The sequence below is a fragment of the Euleptes europaea genome, chromosome 5 (assembly GCF_029931775.1).
Source record: "Euleptes europaea isolate rEulEur1 chromosome 5, rEulEur1.hap1, whole genome shotgun sequence".
In the NCBI taxonomy this organism is placed as follows: domain Eukaryota; kingdom Metazoa; phylum Chordata; class Lepidosauria; order Squamata; family Sphaerodactylidae; genus Euleptes; species Euleptes europaea.
The window spans coordinates 37,273,312-37,292,437 of NC_079316.1; the positions used below are offsets into that span (position 1 = coordinate 37,273,312).

At 41.3% G+C, this 19,126-nt stretch overlaps 1 protein-coding gene across 1 annotated transcript in view; it reads left to right on the forward strand.

Moving 5' to 3' along the window:
* DOCK10 (dedicator of cytokinesis 10) overlaps window positions 1–19,126 on the forward strand; it is a 168,901-nt gene that overhangs the window by 69,232 nt on the left and 80,543 nt on the right. Inside the window, exons 5-11 of the mRNA XM_056849317.1 lie at window positions 1,715–1,787; window positions 2,031–2,153; window positions 2,472–2,606; window positions 14,060–14,243; window positions 15,391–15,476; window positions 17,509–17,592; window positions 17,905–18,060. Of these exons, the coding sequence (XP_056705295.1) occupies window positions 1,715–1,787; window positions 2,031–2,153; window positions 2,472–2,606; window positions 14,060–14,243; window positions 15,391–15,476; window positions 17,509–17,592; window positions 17,905–18,060 (841 nt within the window). The remainder of the gene's footprint in view (window positions 1–1,714; window positions 1,788–2,030; window positions 2,154–2,471; window positions 2,607–14,059; window positions 14,244–15,390; window positions 15,477–17,508; window positions 17,593–17,904; window positions 18,061–19,126) is intronic.

Here is a 19,126-nt window from a genome sequence, read left to right on the forward strand (position 1 = left end):
AGGAAAGTGTTTTTAGGATTGCAGCCTTAGACTGTCCTTATTACATCCAAACTTTCAACATGTCATGGGCCGAAGAGGGTGAGACAACCCATGGTATCACTGTGACAGAAGAAGAAGGCCTATTGCCTTGAGATGTGTACCCAACCAGCTAGGAACTCTCCTCTCCACCCCAGGAATAACTTTAAGACAGGAGTGGCCTTTTCCAATAGTAACCTAGTGCAACACAATATGTAACATTGTGTAAAAGAAGACAAATCCCAAATACCATTTTTGTTATATAGGAGTAGCCTACAGCTTTGAAGAAATGATTAATTTTTAAAAGAGGAGGGATGGATTCCTTGTAAAAAAAAACTGTTTCCCTGAAAAAGAATTACCTGCTTTACAGCAAATTATTTTTAGGCATAGGAGAATTTATTAGTCTGGTTTCAGCATTGTCATAACCCCATTTTTCAGTACTAATCAGAACCTGACCTTGGAGTTCTGTACTGCAAACCATATAAAAATAAAACAGGGTAGCCATGTTACATGAAATCCTTCAACCATTGTACCAGGAAGATTCAGTCATTATCTTCTCCCAAGAGTCATTGAGTTAGCCAGGTTGAAAGTGTAGAGATTGGTAGCCAGATGAATTTTTCAATAGATGAGGAACTTCTCCTTTCTGAAAATATTTCTATGAGGAAGCATGTGTAGTTTGGAGACAAAATGCCTGGCTTAGAGCCCATGGGCCAAATTCATCCATATTGGTTTCCTTCTGTAAGGAATCATTGAGTTCACAATGTATGCCCTGTGGGAGCCATCCTTTTATTCGACAACCCACTGCAGAAACTTTAAAATAAATTGGTAAAACATGATTTGAATAGATTTTGAAGTATTCTCAACAGACTGGTTCACCTTTCCAATATGTACTGAAAAATCAAGGAAATCGGGTGTTCTAAATAATTGTCCAGGACATATAGATGCGGTATACAGTGCAGGAAAATGTTCCAACTGTCAAAATGTAAATGCTTCCCAGTTCTTCAGTGGTTTTGCATACCCAATAAACATTGAGTATACATGTGTGACTTATTTGTAGGATGCAATCAAAGTTCTAAAAGTAATAGTGCTATCATAATTATCCATTGAAGCCAATGAGATTAGAAGGATGTAACTCTGTTTAGGATGGCAGTGCAAAGTCATTATAATAATTCTTCTGAGAGTATCACAATGCTAGATGACCAGTATTCAAATACTACTTTTGAAGGGAAGAACTGCATTTTATTCACAATTCCTGCAAACATGCCATTACAATACAATGATAACATGCTCATGGAAAGTTCTGCAAGTTTAAGGTTAGGTTTTTATTTATTTATTTTGTAGCTGTTATGGAAGATGACAAGCAGTGAGCACCCAATATATTTTTAGATATTTGTAAGAAAAAACAGCAAAACCTCTGTCTCCATCAGCAGACATGTTAAAAAGAATAGTTGGTGATAATGAGGGGAGGGGCTGTGACTCAGTGGTAGAGCATCTGCTTGGCATGCAGAAGGTCCCAGGTTCAATCCCCGGCATATCCAGTTAAAGGGACTAGGCAAGTGGGTGATGTGAAAGCCTGAGACCCTGGAGAGCCACTGCCGGTCTGAGTAGACAATACTGACATTGATGGACCAATGGTCTGATTCAGTATCAGTCAGCTTCATGTGTTCAATGATAAAAATTAAACTGTTTTTCTCTTTAGATTTGAACACAGACCAGAGAAACTGCCTTCACATTCCTTTGAAATTGATCATGAGGATGTTGACAAGGATGAAGTAAGCATATTCTGCTGTTTCCTCTCAGTGCCGGTTAGCATTTTCTTTTGTAGTGTGTTTCTAATCTTAATGGAAACGGAATGAAACAATCCTCTTTTGTCATTGTGTGCACAGCAGAAGAAATATCTCTATTTTAAAAGGCACAAGCATGTTTTAACAGAATGCTGGTATTCACATTGTGCATCTTGACTTGAACTCACAAAATGCAAAGAAAAGCAATATTGACAATACTATTTGATACAGGACACAACATCCCACTCATCTTCAAAAGGAGGTGGTGGCGGAGGAGGGACCGGAGTTTTCAAGTCTGGCTGGCTTTACAAAGGGAATTTTAACAGCACAGTAAACAACAGCATCACAGTCCGGGTAGGGGAAATCATTGTTCCTGCTTTATCTTATGGCTCTTTTATAACCATCCCTCTATACCCTCTCACTAATCACCGCATTTCAGTTTTCCATTTTCATTTAATTGCTTATGGTCTCAAATAGAATCAATGGAGGTGCATTAAGTGATATTAGAGTGGTATGCTACCATTGTCTGCTGAAAAAGGAGACTTGGAATTGGGTAACAGCGGTGTCCCATTTAAAATTCTGCCTCTGAATGATAATTTTAGCAAATCTATCGTAAACAACAGTTTGCAGTACAGCTAATCCTATATTTTTGTTATTGTTGTTTGAGTGTAGTCGTTCAAAAAGCGCTACTTCCAGCTGACACAACTGTCAGACAACTCATACATAATGAACTTTTACAAAGATGAAAAGATATCAAAGGAACCTAAAGGCTGCATCTTTTTGGATTCCTGTACAGGAGTCGTGCAGGTAAGCCTTTTTGTTTTCTATTTATTTTCCTAAGATGAGTTACGTTTATATTATTTAAAAATGCACGTCTCGCTTAATTATCCCCATTGGGTTCTTGAAGTGGCAAATAAACATTATGCATCACTACATTCTGAACAAAATTGTAACTACAAGACAACAGATTCTAAAACCAACAAATCAGACCAAGTGTGCAGTGCAATAAAAGCCATCTCTGCTATCCCTCCAGAGAACTAAGTGACCTCCTAAAAAGGCTGCTTAAGGCTCAAATAGATGTGACATGAGAAAAGCATAATTAAGTTCTCCCACAGTATTTTTAAACTAATAAGATGTCCCACACAGCTCTTTGAAGGCCGAGGAAGTTGTATTTAAGAGAGAGGCGTGTCATGTCTCCCATGCCATTTTTCTTGTCAGTTCCCTATCCTGTACCCCCTGTAAAGCTACAGTTAGCTCTAGAGGTAGAGGGGAGATGCTAGGGAAATGTCATGGAAGAAAAGGCTGCCTCTTCCCTTATCATCCCTTTCCAAGTTCCTTCCGTTATCTTCAGACCAGCCATGTGGGGCTACTAAAAACTCACAGGATATATTAATCCTTTCTGTTTATAAAAACTGGGCCAGAGTTTTTAGAGTTTCTCTAAGTAGGGAACTCCAAGGGCAGGAGGCCTCAGAAGGAAAGGGCCCCCATCTCCTCCATCTCCTCTCCAGGACTTGTAGGGCCAAACTAGATACATTATACAAAGCAGTACAGTTGCCAGTAAGGACTGATAACTTCTTTTGTTGAAAGGGCAAAGTCAACGTTGTATTAGAATTGCAGCAGTTGTTTTCTTATAATTGCTTGGGGGCTATATCCTCCTTGCCAGACTGGAAGTGGCTTCAGGCAGATTGAATCATCCAAGTCTAGTGGTTCTGGTAGACAGCGTCTGTGCGCAAGGAGTTCCTCTGAAGTGAGAGAATGTGCATAGCGGCCACATTGTGCACATGGAACATTCCCCAGCACTGAAGAGAGTGGAGCAGCCTTTCTCATGCAGGACTTTGAAGACACATCAGTTTGGAGCTCAGCTTTAATTTTTTAACAATGTTCAAAGACATGTGTATGTGTGTGAGAGAGAGAGAGTGAGAGAGAGAGGCACTCAACTGTGTAGCTGTGGTTGCCCAACCCTGTACTATATTTATCTTTACTGAACAGAGGAAGTGTGCTTCAAAAATGCAAATGCTTTCTAGTCCACTGTAGTTCCTCTAACTTTCTGCGGCATCTAAGTCAGTTGTGCTATCCCTTTACAGCTTTCTGCCATGTGAGATCTATATCGTACAGTTTTTAATCTAGTATGCCACCTACTTTTGAAAATGCTGCCCATTTGTAGCCAAGAGGGAGAAGTTTTGCGATGATAAAACTAATTACTACAGAAGATGGAACATCACAGGGAGAGCTGATTGCCTGGGGTGCTGGTTACAATTGCTTTCTTCCAGTGTGCATAAATAACTCACAGCATTATCTCTCCTCTGTATTCAAAAAGAACCTAGCTAATATAGAGTCTTTGATGAAGCTATAAGAGAAATCCCATTTTTACAGCATGTAAAAATGCCTTAGAAAATAAGCTTGTATTTCACCTATGTGACAAGTTTTCTTTTAGAGAGAATTTTTTTTTAAAGTAAGACACGTGGGGGATCCCATTCCCCTGCTCCCATTCACCAGGCCACCCAGTCACTGGCCAACCCACCCGCCTCAGCACTGCCTCTACCTGCCTGGCTCATGCACACAACAAAGGTCCCAATTCAGAATCAGATATATAGTAGATAATCAATGTTAGCTTTGTTTTTTTCATTACTGGCAGGCTTTTGCTAGGGAAACATTTAGACCCATGAAAGCCGGTGTGATAGACCAAGGGGAGAAAGGGGTGCTCCTCTGCTCTCTAGCACCCCCTTATCTCACAAGTGATCTGTACTTCCTTTTTACAGTATCCTGAATCCTTCTCCACTGAGCAGTGGGCTGGATCCAAGCGAAAAGCCCCTTTATTTGTATGAAGGCAGCCAGTCACCAGTTCTGCTTTCATAAGGCGATGTCTGCTTAACTGAAACACATGGCATGCAATTAGAGAAGTGTCTGAGGGTTCCATGGCACCCATGGATGTTGACTTGGGGTACCCAAGGTTATACAGTTGGATTCGGATGTGGGATACCCAGATTCGAATCCCCACTCTGCCATGGAAGCTTGCTGGGTGACCTTGGCCCATTATGTACCCTCAGCCTAACCTACCTCACAGGGCTATTCTGAGGATAAAATGAAAGATGTAAGCTGCTTTGGGTCCCCATTGGTAAGAAAGCAGGGTATAAATGGAGTAAGTAAGTAAATAAATAAAAGTATCCCTGAACCTGTGATGCTATCCCATATATGGAAAATACAAAAACCACTGTATTTCTTGTTCACAAGACTGAAATATAGTATGTTCCAGGTCATATGTTCCATTATCAGAGGAAGAGGTGTGTTGAAGTAGATAATAGTTTTTCTGGGTGTTGCAGATGCTGATTCTTGCCCAATGAGAAGGTCAGATCCTGTTCTTTAGCTTCTGGATAGTCATAATTACCAGGTCAATAAAGAAGAATTACACGTTATTGTTTATGGTGCATACATCTAGGCAGCTTTGCAATTCTCCCAAGTTGCTCTTGGCTGTCAGCCTTTTCGTGTTAAAGAATAGAATCTTGTACTTTATGGACTATGCAATTTTTTAAAAAAAAAATTGGTTCTGAAAGAGTGCCTGGTCTCTTTTCTCTAGTTTAAGTGAAAAGAGAAGTAGGCTCTATGTTAATAAAATGCACAAAAAAGCTGGAGGAAAGTAAAAACTTATATAAACTCTAAGCAAGAGCCATGTCTCAAATAATCAGGTGGTTTTGAGAGATGGATAGTTCCAGTAGACACCAAGCATGATTTTAGCCAAGGTTGAAGTATCTGTCCCAGCCTATATGATGTGGTGTTTCTAACATTCTTTCTGGATGTTATAATGCTCAAATTTAATTAGATGTGGGAAATTGCTATGTTTTAAGTCAAAAGGCCAATTTTCTTTTGGTAGTGTCAATAAAGGAACAAATGGAAAGAAAATGTATTTTATCTATTAACTTTGCCACTGAAGGAAACGTTTGGCCATAGATTTGAGAAACAGCAGCCTTGGCATTAAATCTTGTATGGCTGCCAAAACCTGGAAGAACATCTTGTAAGTAGATATTGAATTCTTGCTGTTTTGTGCATTTAAAGACTCTGGAAGTGCAAATGTGTTCTGCAGAAAAAGAAGCCCAATAGCATTCTGTTATCTAATGTGAGTGACTTTGCAAAGGGAACTACACAGCACAGAAAGCATCTGAATTAGTGGCATTTGTTCTGTGTTTTCACAAAGATTGCTAGGATGTACATTTACCATTTTTAACTGTGTATGTATGGTAGCAGTCCAAAGCAGGTCTTCTCATAAACCTATTCAGCTCTATTTAACGGGCCTTCCTTTCAGGAGACTGTTCTAAGGACTGCACTGTAAATCTATCAGTTTCACATCCTCAAGTGGTGAGAAGTTCCAGGGACAGAGCTATTGGGGTTGGTTGTCTTTGGAGGAGAGAGCACTGGAGACTTACAGTGTTTTTATATTGTTTATTTTATAAACAAAATACCTAAGCAGAGCACAGGTAGAGGAAGGGGGAGCACTCCTGTGGGACAACAGATCTGCTACCTCACATGCGATCCTAAAGAAAGGGGTCTTGCATTCTCATCCTTGGCCAACTCCCAGCAGTCAGCTTCTCTCTGCTTCTCTTTTTGCCTCTCACGTCTCTTCCAAATTCAAAACTTTTATTTCTCCACACAAACACTCCTGCCCTTCAAGCCCTCATAGCTACTGGGGGGTGGGGGAAACCTGTTAAGATACCATCTCTTAGCACCCACTGAAGAAACATCAGCTGATAATTATACTACTAAGGAATGGCTAGTCAGCAGCTGCAACAAAATTATGTCTGTTGAGCTCCGTTCATGGGAAGGTTCATACAGAAGTTTCTATCATCCAATCATCAGATGGTATCTTCCTTCTTTATCTAAAGTTAGGTTGGAAAGGGGGGAGGGGCAAGGCCTTGTCGTTGTTGATGCCCCTGCTATGTGCTGTTTCCCCTCTGAGAAACTTATCAAGCCAGCTCTGTTTTTCTTAGCAGAGGATGGCAAAAAAAATCAGGTGCGCAGTAGAGTCGTCGGTGGTTTTTAATAGAAAAGGAAACGGTCTGTTTTACTGATCTATTAATTGCCATTTTGCATATTGTTACTCATTTAAACAATTATGTGTAATGTTAGATTCATAATTGTTGGGTCACCATTGTCATTTTTAGCTGTGTGGGTATATTGTAATCTGCCCTGATGGTTCTCTACATGCTCAAACACCACAGCCCTGACTGAAAAGCAAGATTCAAGTCCAGCAGCACCTTAGAGACCAACAGGAGTTTTGGGGTATAAGATTACGAGAGTCAACACTCTCTTTGTCGTATACGAGTAAGAGTGGAGATCCTTAGCCTTGTATCTCCAGTTCTACTTGTATCTGACGAAGGGAGCTTTAACACTCCAACGCTTAAACCCTGGAAATCTTGTTGGTCTTAGAGCTATTAGGCTGTTCTACTGCAGACCAACACAGCTGCTCATCTGAAATAGACTGAAAGAGGTGTTGTACAGTCCCTAAGCTGTCCTGGAAAGGAAGGTATCCAGCCTCTGAATGAGAAAACTGGGCTGCCTCAGCACTAGCCCCCAAGTGCTAAGCCCAGAGAAGGTCCTTGGCCCGACTGAGCAAGAACTTCGCCAGTCTTCTGTATGTAAGTAAGCTCCTCCCCTAACTATATGGCTGTGGTGGTGGACAGGAGCAGGGTTGCTGACAGATCACGTGAGAGAAGGGGGAGGGTTTATCCGGAGTACTGGTTGAGCTCCTGCTCAGCGGCTTTAAGGAGTTTCCACAAGCCTGGCCCCTAAGAACTAGTTCAGCAAGTGCATAGTCAGAAGCTGAGAAACTTCCCCAAGTAAAGCCTTTGGGGTGGGCTGGGGCGCTGCATGGTCCCTTCTCTTGTGATGCTCCTTTGGGTCTGGGGATTGCACAGGGTGTGTTTTTTCCTCAGCTGATGCTGAAACTTCTGTAAGTTTCCCCGTGGGGGTATATACAGGAGCTGCCCTTTTTTCTTGTTGTTGTTAAACCAAAAACTACAAAACCGTGTAAGCCAAATCACTGAGAATCACCTGGGGATTTCTTGACCCCTTTGAAGTCTCTGCATATTTTTGGTGTGTGGGCATGCCCTTCAAAAAGTGGGTTGGAAATCCCCCTCTTCTGTGAATAGTCTTAAGCTCATGTAAAAGGGATTTTCATCAATCTCCACTGGGGTATATAGAGAAAAACCCTGAAAATGAAACTGCAAGGGTGGCTTCTGGCCAGTGTGCAAAAGTGCAGAAAAGAAATGCAAAGTAGATGTTCTGAGATGTGCAGGGGGTGGAGTTGTTATTTTCTTGTTGTTTTTGCTCAGGAGACTGTGTGGGTGATGGTCAGTTTTCCTTTCCCAGGGAATATTGTGGAATTATGTTAATGGAAGACGGGAACAGGACACAACTGCTACATTGCCATGTGTGACCCATGTGTTTAAGCAGCTGTCTTGCATAGAGCGGTTGGTGCAAGGGGGTTTTCCACCAGTTACTCTGGATGCTGCTGCCGGAATATAATTGAGAGAGAATGGAGACAGGCCAGGCAGCAGGCATGAACCATGACATGCATGTAGACCACCACACTCGTGGGATCTTCTTCCTTTCTTTGCATAAGCAGGTGTCGCAAGCAATAGGAGATTCTAGGGCATACACTGAGCATTTTGAATGCACATGAAACTGCCTTATACTGAATCAGACCATTGCTCTATCAGTATCAGTGTTGTCTACTGGCAGCGGCTCGGCAGGGTCTCAGGAAGAGGTCTTTCACATCACCTGTTACCTGAGCCTTTCAATTGGAGATGCCAAGGGTTGAACTTGGGACATTCAGCATGCCAAACAGAGGCTCTTTCACTAAGCCACAGCCCTTCCCCCTACATATAAAACAGCAAGCAGCCTCTGCATGTGCTGGCCAATCATAGGATGCATGAAATGATATGAGGCCCAGTCATGGTGAAGAGGTAGACCTGCTTTGCCAGGGTACAGTTCTTTGCCCAAGGGACTCAGGTGAGTTCCTGAGATACTGACAGTTCCATTGTGCCAGCAAACCCTGGGAGCTTTTAGGGGATGGAGCCTAGGTGTGTGTGTGGGGGGGGGGGGCGTTGACTGACACTGTGACATCACTTCTGGGTGAATACTCAGAAGGGATGACACAGCCTCCCACACACACACTGTTCTGTGGATTCCCCCAATCTCTATAGTAAAGACCAAAGAGATTCCTAGAGCATCATGGATGTCACCTTTAAGTGACATCATAGTATCAGCAATATCGTTTCCTCCCCCACCCCACGAGTGTAGCAGGCAGGCAACTGGCAACCCTGTTCTGCTGGGGCTTGCTTAGCGAAACCAGGAGCAAAATTGGGAGGCAGTGTTGCACAGTGCTGTGACATCACATCCAGGTGCATTCCTGGAAATGCCATCACAGCATTGCATGATGCTCTAGTAATTCCCCAAATCTGTGTCAAAAACCATAGATATTTAGGAAATTCCATGAGCAATGATGTAATGGCACATGACTGGAAGTGACATCACCCCTCCAAAGCTCCCAGGGGCTGCCAGCCAACGGCACAAACTTGCTCTCGTTCCCACCTTCCTTTTGTTTACTGGCACACTTAACATATTCAAGAGTTAATGTTGGGCATGTGGACCAAAAAAGTTTCCTACCTTTAATTTACATTTTTCTGCCCCGGGACCACAAATTCTTGGACTGTCTCTCAGCACATAGTAACAACTTTAAAGGGGAGGAGGATCATCATTGCACTCTGCTCTTGTGAATCTGTACAAGTTTTGTGGCATATAAAATAGAATTTTGAATGTATTTCTTTTTTAAACTAAGTGTGTGCAGGGCTGTTATCCTCAAGACCTATAGCTGAATCTTTGTCTATGTTTTTATTTTTCAGTTCTTAAAGAATAGAATGGAATGGAAAGAATCTCATCTGAGTGTAAATAAAAAGAGAGTGTGCTCCCTCTTCCTTCTTTGAATATGGTTTTTTTTAAAAAACTTGGAAGAGATAGCATTTGTGTGTTTTAGAGTAGCACAAAGAATTTGTTTATGAGGAATTCCGTGGAGTCAGCAGACAGAAATCAAAGGCCTTGCAGTACCAGTAGCCATCTAAAACACTAGTGGGGGTTTATGTTTCAGTGGATTTCAACACAGTTAATTTGTTTGGATTACATTTGGATCCATTTCCCCCTATTTTTCCCTATTTTCCCAGGTTAATTTCTGTTCTGAACATTCACAAAGTGTTATTCAGTAATTATTCTGAATACAGCTTTCCATTCCTCTATGTATTGAATAATAATCTATTAGTCTTTTTACTGTATTAAATAACGGTTCAAGCCGTGGACTGAAGGATCTAGCAAATATTATAGTACTGTTTCTTCTGGAGCTTTGCATCCATCACTGCCACATAGCTGAGTAAACCCTCTTTTTCACTTAGCATTAGAAAATACCACAGCTCTGAGGGCCTAAAAGGCAGAGCACGTACAGAAAGAATGCTATCTCATTGTGGTATGCACATTTTCTGAGCATAATCACTCAGCTTCAAAAACGTCAAATACAGTGGAACAGATAACAACTTTCAGCATGAGATGTTGGAAGCAATTAAATCTGTAGCCCTATGCAAATTTACTTGGGAGTAATCTCAACTGAATTCTGTGGGCTTTACTTTCAACTCAACATGCATTAAAGTAGGGTGTATGGCTGTAATCCTATGCACACTTATTAATGAGTCATAAGAACTATAGAATAAAGTGGAAGTTACTTCTGAGTGAACTTCAGAAACAAAGAAACATAAAAAATAGAATTGGAAGGTACCTCCACATCTAGTCCAATCCCTGCACAATGCAGGAAAATCACTATTTGTTCCCCTCCCCACTTCCCCAATGACCCCTGCTCTATGCCCAGAGGAAAGCAAAAAACAAAACAAAAAACCCTCCAAGATCCCTGGCCAATCTGGCCTGAAAGAAAATTCCTTCTTGACCCCAAAGTAGCAACCGGCATTACCCTGGGCATGTAAGAAAGGGCCATGAGAGCTGAGCACTGACTCATCTCTTCCTTCCCTCCCTCTCATGAGTTGCCTAAGTTCACAAAATCCACCTTGCTGTCAGATGGCTATCTAGCTTCTGCTTAAAAACATCCAAAGAAGGAGAGCCCACCACCTCCTGAGAAGCCTGTTCCACTGAGGAACCACTCTGTCAGGAAGTTCTTCCTAAGGTTTAGCCAAAACCTCTTTTGATTTAATTTCAACCCATTTGTTCTGGTCCAACCTTCTGGGGCAACAGAAAACAACTCCACTCGATCCTCTATATGACAGCCCTTCAAATACTTGAAGATGGCTATCATATCACCTCTCAGTCATCTCTCCAGGCTAAACATACCCAGCTCCTTCAACCTTTCCTCATGGGTCTTGGTCTCCAGACCCCTCACCATCTTCATGGCCCTCCTTTGGACACGATCCATCTTATCAACATCTTTCTTAAACTGTGGTGCCCAAAACTGAACATGATACTCCAAGTGAGATCTAACCAGAGCAGAGTAAAGCAATATCATCACTTCACATGATATAGACACTGTACTTCTGTTGATGCAGCCCAAAATTACATGTGTCTTTTTAACTACTGCATCACACGGGTGACTCATGTTCAGTGTGTGGTCTACTAAGGCTCCTAGGTCCTTTTTGCATGTAGTACTGCCAAGACAAGTCTCCTCTATCCTATAATTATGCATTTGATTTTTCCTGCCTAAATGCAGAACTTTACAATCATCTCCATTGAAATTAATTTTATTAGTTTTAGCCCAGTTTTCCAGCCTGTCAAGATCATGCTGTAATTTGACTCTGTTTTCTTCTGAATTTGCTAACCTTCCCAATTTAGTATCATCTACAAATTTAATGATCATTCCCCTCTATTCTTTCATCCAAATCATTTATAATGATGTTGAACAACACAAGGCCCATGTCAGATCTCTGAGGTACCCTTTGGGTACCAGTTACAGATCCACCTAACAGTAATCGGATCCAAACCACATTTTACGAACTTTTCAACAAGAATATAATGTAGAACATTATCTAAAACCTTACTGAAATCAAGATAAACTATGTACACAGCATTCCCCTGATTAAACAAGGTAATAACTCTCTCAAAAAAGGAGATAAGGTTAGTCTGACATGAGTTTTTCTTGAGAAACCCATGCTTGCTCTTATTAATCACAGCCATCCTTTCTAAGTGCTGAAGGACTGACTGATGATTTGTTCTAAAACTTTTCCAGGTATAGAAGTCAAGCTGACATGTTGGTAATTACCTGTGTCTTCCTTTTTCCCCTTCTTAGAGATGGGGACAACATTTGCCTGCCTCCAATCTTCTGGAACCTTACCTGTTCTCCAAGAGTTCTCAAAAATCATGGCCAGAGGCTCCAAAATTACATTGCGAGTTCCTTTCGTACCCTTGGATGCAATTCACCTGGCCCTGAGAGCTTAGTTTCATGTAAAGACACTAGCTTTTTATGTATCACTCCTATGCCTATCCTAGGCTGCAACTCCCTTCCCTCATCATCTGTTTTGCCAGGTTGAGCGCCATTTACCTTGCAGGAGAAGATTGAGGCAAAGTAGGAATTGAGCAGTTCTGCCCTCTCTTCATCACCTGTTATAATTTCACTTTCCTGTCCCTGCAGTGGGCCTACCACTTCCTTGTTCTTTTTCTTTGAACATAACAAAAGAAGCCTTTTTTGTTGTGTTTAGCATCTCTCGCTAGCCTAAGCTCATACTGAGCTTTAGTTTTTCTAACATTCTCCCTACAAGCACTGGTTATTTATTTATACTCCTCCTTGGTAACAAAGCCCTCCTTCAATTTTCTAAATGGGTCTTTTTTAAAATTAACAAATCTTTAGAAAGCTTCAGAAAGAAAATTGGACTACAATCCTGTACACATTTATTCGGGGGTAAGCCCCACCTAGGTCAGTTGAACATACTTCTGTCTAACCAAGTATAAGATTAGGCTGTGTCTTCTCAGAAGACAGGCTCCCAGCCATGGGCTGGGGGGGAGGGATTTGTGTCTGGGTGGAAGGGGGGAAGCAAGGATGATTTGGGGCAATTGGGCCCAGCACTGGCTATCAGACAGTCAGCTCTCAAGGAGCTTCGTTTGGCCCACCCCAGAGGTCAGCCCATCATGGAATGGGTGCGGCGCTCAGACCTGCAGGCTTCAGGCTTCTCCCAGCACACAGTCCAGATTGAAAGGAGCAGGCTGAACAGGTGCTTGGCATTCTTCAGCTCTGTCTTGGGAAAGACCCACTCTCTCATCCATGCTCTCGGGTTTTATTTGCGATGTGGCTACTCATCCTTTGCTATGACTGCAGTGAGTCACTGGCTAACAGGGCCGGGAAGGAAATTTACCCAGAACTAATTGGCTGATAGGACCTGGGAGTATTGCCTTCCCCATAGCAAAAGAATATATTTACTGTGAATGCTTGTTTGCGCTGTTAAAAAGAACATGACCATTTACAACTGGCTGCTGGCCTTTAGGCATTGGCTGGGGGACATAGTGCAGGTTGTGCAGGGCAGGCTCCCTGCAAGACCAAAAGAGGTGTCCCTTTAAGAGGCTCTGGGGGGCAGTGCATAGGACATCTACCCTTGGGACTGGCCACACCCCTAGGAGGAGAAAGATGGCTAGGAGTAGCGGTTTCCACAGCTTCCAGCCCTAACAACAGTCCTCTGCCCTTGGTTACCCCACAGGCAGGTTGGGGGAGCTGCTGGCAGCAGTTGGGTCATCAGCTGTACCCATTGCCCTCAGCCGATGCAGCACCAAGACCTTAGCAGTCTATAATCAATAAAGTTGTGGCTGGATTCTTCCCAATACAGTGTGTCTACGTCTCCCCCCCCCCCCACATAGGCTGGTCCCCACTCCAGGCACAAGTGGACCTTATGGAAGTCAATTAAAAATGTCTAATGCAAGTCGATTAAATGTCTAATGGAAGTCGAAAATGGAAAATGTCTTCTAGAAGTCGATTAAAAATGGAAGTCGATTATGCAATTTTTAATCTTTAGAGGGGTTACCATGTTCGAGATACAGTCTCCAAATTCTTTAAGTCATTACATGGAAAGGTTCCATTGCTTGTATCAGCATTGTGGGTTACCGAGTCAGGCACCATCCTTGGCAGCATTAAGCATTTATGAATTATAGTTGCAGTCTTTTTATAATATGTCAGGCTTTGTCATGTCATTTCACCATAACATTTTTTGTAAAAATAAATAAAAATCTTGACCCAATAGAATAGCAGACTTCGGAAACACGCCTTTGAGCTGAAGATGAATGACTTGACGTACTTTGTGCTGGCAGCTGAAAATGAGCAGGATATGGATGACTGGATTTTTACTCTCAACAAGATCCTGCAGATAAATCCTGAAGGGTCGGTTCAAGAAAGGAAGAGTGCAGATGTCACAGATCTGAAATTTGGTGAGAGACAGTATGTTTTTATCCTTTGAAGCGGAGAATAAAGGGCTCTGTTTTAGCCATTACATAAATCACCTGAAGCACTGATAACAAAGTAACTGGTTGGCCACTGTGAGAGACAGGATGCTGGTCCAGCAGGGCTCTTCTTATGTTCTCATATCTTTAAATCACTGTTCTGCAAAGATTAAGTGTTAATTGCATAGCATGAAATGTTTTTAAGTCGTGTAGACTTAAACCGCACAGCTCCCTGTAGAGTATATCCAAACCACATTGCCTAACCGGATAAATGCAGGTCTTAGCAAATGCACTTCTATCATTCAGTTTCCTTTTAACTTTTAAGTATATATACATGTAGCATGTGGTTTCCTGCCCTATCATACTCAGAAAGATTTTAGGGGGCTTTATGAAGTCAGACCTGTCCTAAGAATCTATATTTTAAAAGAGACAGTGTGGGAATCTTCTGGCAACGTGCATTGCAGCCACATACCCTATGATAATCTTTTGAGTCATAGTTCCAGAAGCAGGATAGTACATTTAATCTAATCTACAGAACAGCAGAAACTGATAACTTGATAGTTGCTCCATGACTGAAGAAGTTTTGCCATCAGTCTTAGAATCACAGTCCTCTTCTAAATGGTTTTGCAAAGATCATTAGCAATGTCTTCTTTTTTTTCAAATATGAATTGCATTTCTTCCAGCAAGGAATTCAAGGCAGAACACATAGAGTTCTCAGAAGGCCTTCCTCCTAAGCACTGACTGGACCCATACCACCCCTGCTTTAGCAGAGTGCTTGTCTCATATGCCACCTGGGGCTACAGAACTTATTAAAATATTATTTCCCTTGCACCAATTGTTTATTCACTTACGTTTTGCTTTGGTGTGGCCCCTTCTTTTTCTTCATATGCCATCCAACCATACCCTTTCCCCATATATCCTCTGAGATTCCGATGCGCAGAGAGAGAGAGAGTCCAGAATCAGAGTATCTCCATTCTCTCTCTCTTTTTTTTCTTGTTTGAAATTGCAAATCACTATTGTGTGTGGAGAACATTATCCACCTTGTAAAAGCCTGAAGTGCAGCTCATGTGTATGGATCATTGTGTTCACCTTAAAGTATTTGAACAAAATTAATCTTAAAATGTTTTGTTTTAAGACTCTGAAGATATGTCAGTAAATTATGATTGTCCGCAAGAGGAAATTGATCCTTCAGAAAACAGTTTGCATCCAGATTTTTCTAAAGTAAGAGATTATTATTATTATAACAAAGCTATGTGTTGTTTGTAACTGTGGGAAACCTAAGGTTGAATCTGTAAAAGGACTTTTAACTGTTATTGTACCATAGTTTTTCCGCTATCAACTGGACGCTAAGTTGACATGTGAGTTCCACAAGGCACTCAATATAGCTGAGCACCTCTAGTAAATCTTGCAGTGTTCTCTCCCCATGGCAACTGCAAATGTGGACAGCCCACCTGTGATCTAGCTAGGAAGTGGGACTGGGATACCAAACGGCTAAGATGTGGGGGTAGAATTGGGCTAGGGGAGAGGAGCTGGTCAGTGTGAAGGATGGAGGAGCTGGGGGGCACTTGAAGTTCTTGTAGATTCCCAGAGGTTGGGTCTTACTGGCTGCAGATTACTGTGAGGACCCACCTGTGGTCCCCACTCTGTTCCTGAACTGCAGTATTCTGGAATCGCAGGGGAAAGGAAGATGGAGCGAGTGACTGTGCTCATGCAAGCTGCCTCAGGTGCAGGGTCCCAACAAGCTACCTCCTTCCTTTCTCAGTTCTCAAAGCTTGTCAGTCTTTGAGACGATCTGATTCTGTCTATGCCAGGATCTTCTTAGGCGGGAGATCAGACAGACAGAGAGAAATGAATTTATCTAATTATTTATCTGACCAAGGGAGTCCCGCAAGCTTCCACCCCGAAAACCTTGTTGGTCGCTAAGATGCCACTGGACTTGAAGGCTCCTACTACAGACCAGCACGGCTACCCTCGGAAACTATCTAGGATTATTTTGTACTTGTGCAAGTGCACTCAAACAAACTTTAGATCTGGTCCTCTTTGCCCAGCATTGTAATTATTGGAAGTTCTGCCCCTGGTGTGGGGGGACATGCCTGCCCCCTCGCCTCCAACCCTAGAGCTGCCCCCTCTGCCAGAGCCCTGCAGCAGCTGCTCGCAGGGTCTATTACTGCCTTTGCTGCAGTTGGTCTGCAGCTCGCCCTGCAGGGAGATGAGGCTCACTGCCATTACTTACGTTGTTTCTGGTAAGTGATGGGGACTGCTTTCATGCAGAGATTACTGTTACATAGAAGGTATGTAATTCGATTGCCGTCTGTTAAGTAAATAGTGGTTTTAAATAGTATGTTCTTAATTTGTATTATATGTTTTTATACTGTGGTATATGCTGGGGGTAAAGGGAAGATGATTGGGGAAGGCACTGGCAAACTACCCCGTCAACAAAGTCTGCCTAGAAAACGTCGGGATGTGACGTCACCCCATGGGTCAGGAATGACCCGGTGCTTGCACAGGGGACCTTTACCTTTTATGTGTTGTTGGGAGCTGCTCTGAGCCCAGCTTGGTTGGGGGAGGGTGGGGCATAAATTGAACAAAATAGAATGAATGATTCTCTGTATAGCTCTTGTTGCTGCTGCAAATGCAGAGGTGTTCACAGTTGCAATGGACTGTCCCCATGGAAGCATTTTCCCCACTTTCCTTGCCTCTGTCCTCTGTGGCTGCTACCACCCCCTTGCATTTTCCAGGACTTTCTCGGGCTCAAAAACAACAACGGTAATAGCCATGTAATGTCATAACAACTTATTGCAACAATATACTCGTCTCCATCTTTCTTTCTTTCTTTCTTTCTTTCTTTCTTTCTTTCTTTCTTTCTTTCTTTCTTTCTTTCTTTCTTTCTTTCTTTCTTTCTTTCTTGTAAATCTTTAGCTCTCTTGGTTAGAGAGTTATAAGGGGGAAAGTACTGGCTGCACATTTCTCAAATCAGAGTATGCAGATATCTATTTCAAGGTGTATGTTTGACCATTCCTCTAAGTTTTTGATGTTCTAGTTCAGCTTCAGCATGAAACATTTGATTTCCAGTTTTGAGGGCTGTCATTCAAAAAGAAAAGAGCAAGAGTCGAGTAGCACCTTAAAGACTAACCAAAAGATGGAATACAGTTTTGTCTTTCATATACCTAGGAGAAAATAGTTTTCACTTTAGAAGCCTGAATAACTTTAAATAAACTGAGTTCCTAAGGATAATGAGATACTATTGTTCCAGTACCTCACAGAAACGGAAGAGACTGTCAGAGCTTCTCGAAACATGGAGCGACTAAACCTGTTCTCCCTAGATCCTGATATTGCTGTAAGTATTTTTTTTAAAATCTGTTTGGTCCCTTAAATTACTAAATAAATTAAGATAAAATTATTAGTAGGGTTAGTAGGTAGCCAACAATGTCTTTTGTTGTTTTGCCTCCCCCCACCACCTCTCTCATATATATATCTTCCACATTCTATCATTTTTTACCAAATTAACTTCTAAGGACAGAAACATTCTGCTGATTACCTCTGGGTAGCTGATTTAATAGTTATTCCAGAAAAATCTAATTCTTTTCACTGTCCTAAATTAATATTATTTCCATGAATTTCAATTAATTAATCAATATTTTTACTCCAGGCCTTGAATCCTCACAGGAAAGAGATCACAGGACCAGAATCGTTGCTCAAACCTTTTGAGGAGAAAGAAGCAAAACGGATCATGATAACTTGCAAATCCCTTAATCTGAATCTTCAAACTTGTGTTTCTGATAATGAAAACGATCCAGTTACCAACGTAAGTTTGAGAGGGAAAGTCCATGTCAGAAAGTAGTCATGTGTTTCCCCAAGACTCAAGTCGCTTCTCATAGAAGTTTGGTCCAAACAACAGGTTTCATTTTGTGTTCTTATTTTGCTGTCATTTTATTTATATACACTGAGGGTTAAAATATCTGCTGGTTGACATTAAAGAGAGTAGTTTTATTTTTTTCTTCTGTGGTATTGACCATTGTGCTTGAAAGTTATATTTGATGGTTTTATGTTATAGAGCACCTTGAGAGCCTTCTCTATGAGGCAGTATAGAAATATTTTAAATAAATAGAAAATAAGAAGAATTTACATTGACAATACTGATTATCAACAAAACATATTTTGAAGCAGTGACTGTGGATTTTAGACAGATGAATACCTTGGGACCAAGGCTCTGTCTTAATAATATGTATGTATGCATTGACTTATTAAATGCATTGTAGACTATCCTTTCCATTCTTGTGGATTTCCAGTATCATCAAAACTAACTGCAAGCAGATCCCATAGTATCTTAAACTAATACCAGCATCATAATAGGGTTGCCAGCTCCAGGTTGGGAAATACCTGGAGATTTTGGGGGTGGAGCCTGAGGAGGGTGGGGTTTGGAGAGGGAAGGGACTTCAATGAGGTATAATGCCATAGAGTCCAACTTTCTTTTTTTTTAATAATTTTTTTATTTTCTTATTTGACACATCAACATACAAAACAATATCTAGTATTAAAGAATAGCAATAATACTAAAAAAACAACCAGTACTACCAAATTAACAATAAATTGACTTCCCCCTCTCCCTCTTCCATCCAAAAATAAATTGTATAAACTTTTGCTAATGGAACTAATCGCAATACTATTTTAATAAACATATTCTTATCCTATCTAACATCATTAAATCGGTACTAATATAAAATTAATAAAAGGTGTGAATAAGGGATTAGATCAAAAAGTATTCTTTAAATGGTCCCATTGAAAATTAATTTTTTCCAAAAATATTACACATGGTTTAACAATTAAAATAATCAATAAAAAATAAAAACAGATAGGAACCATTAAGAGAT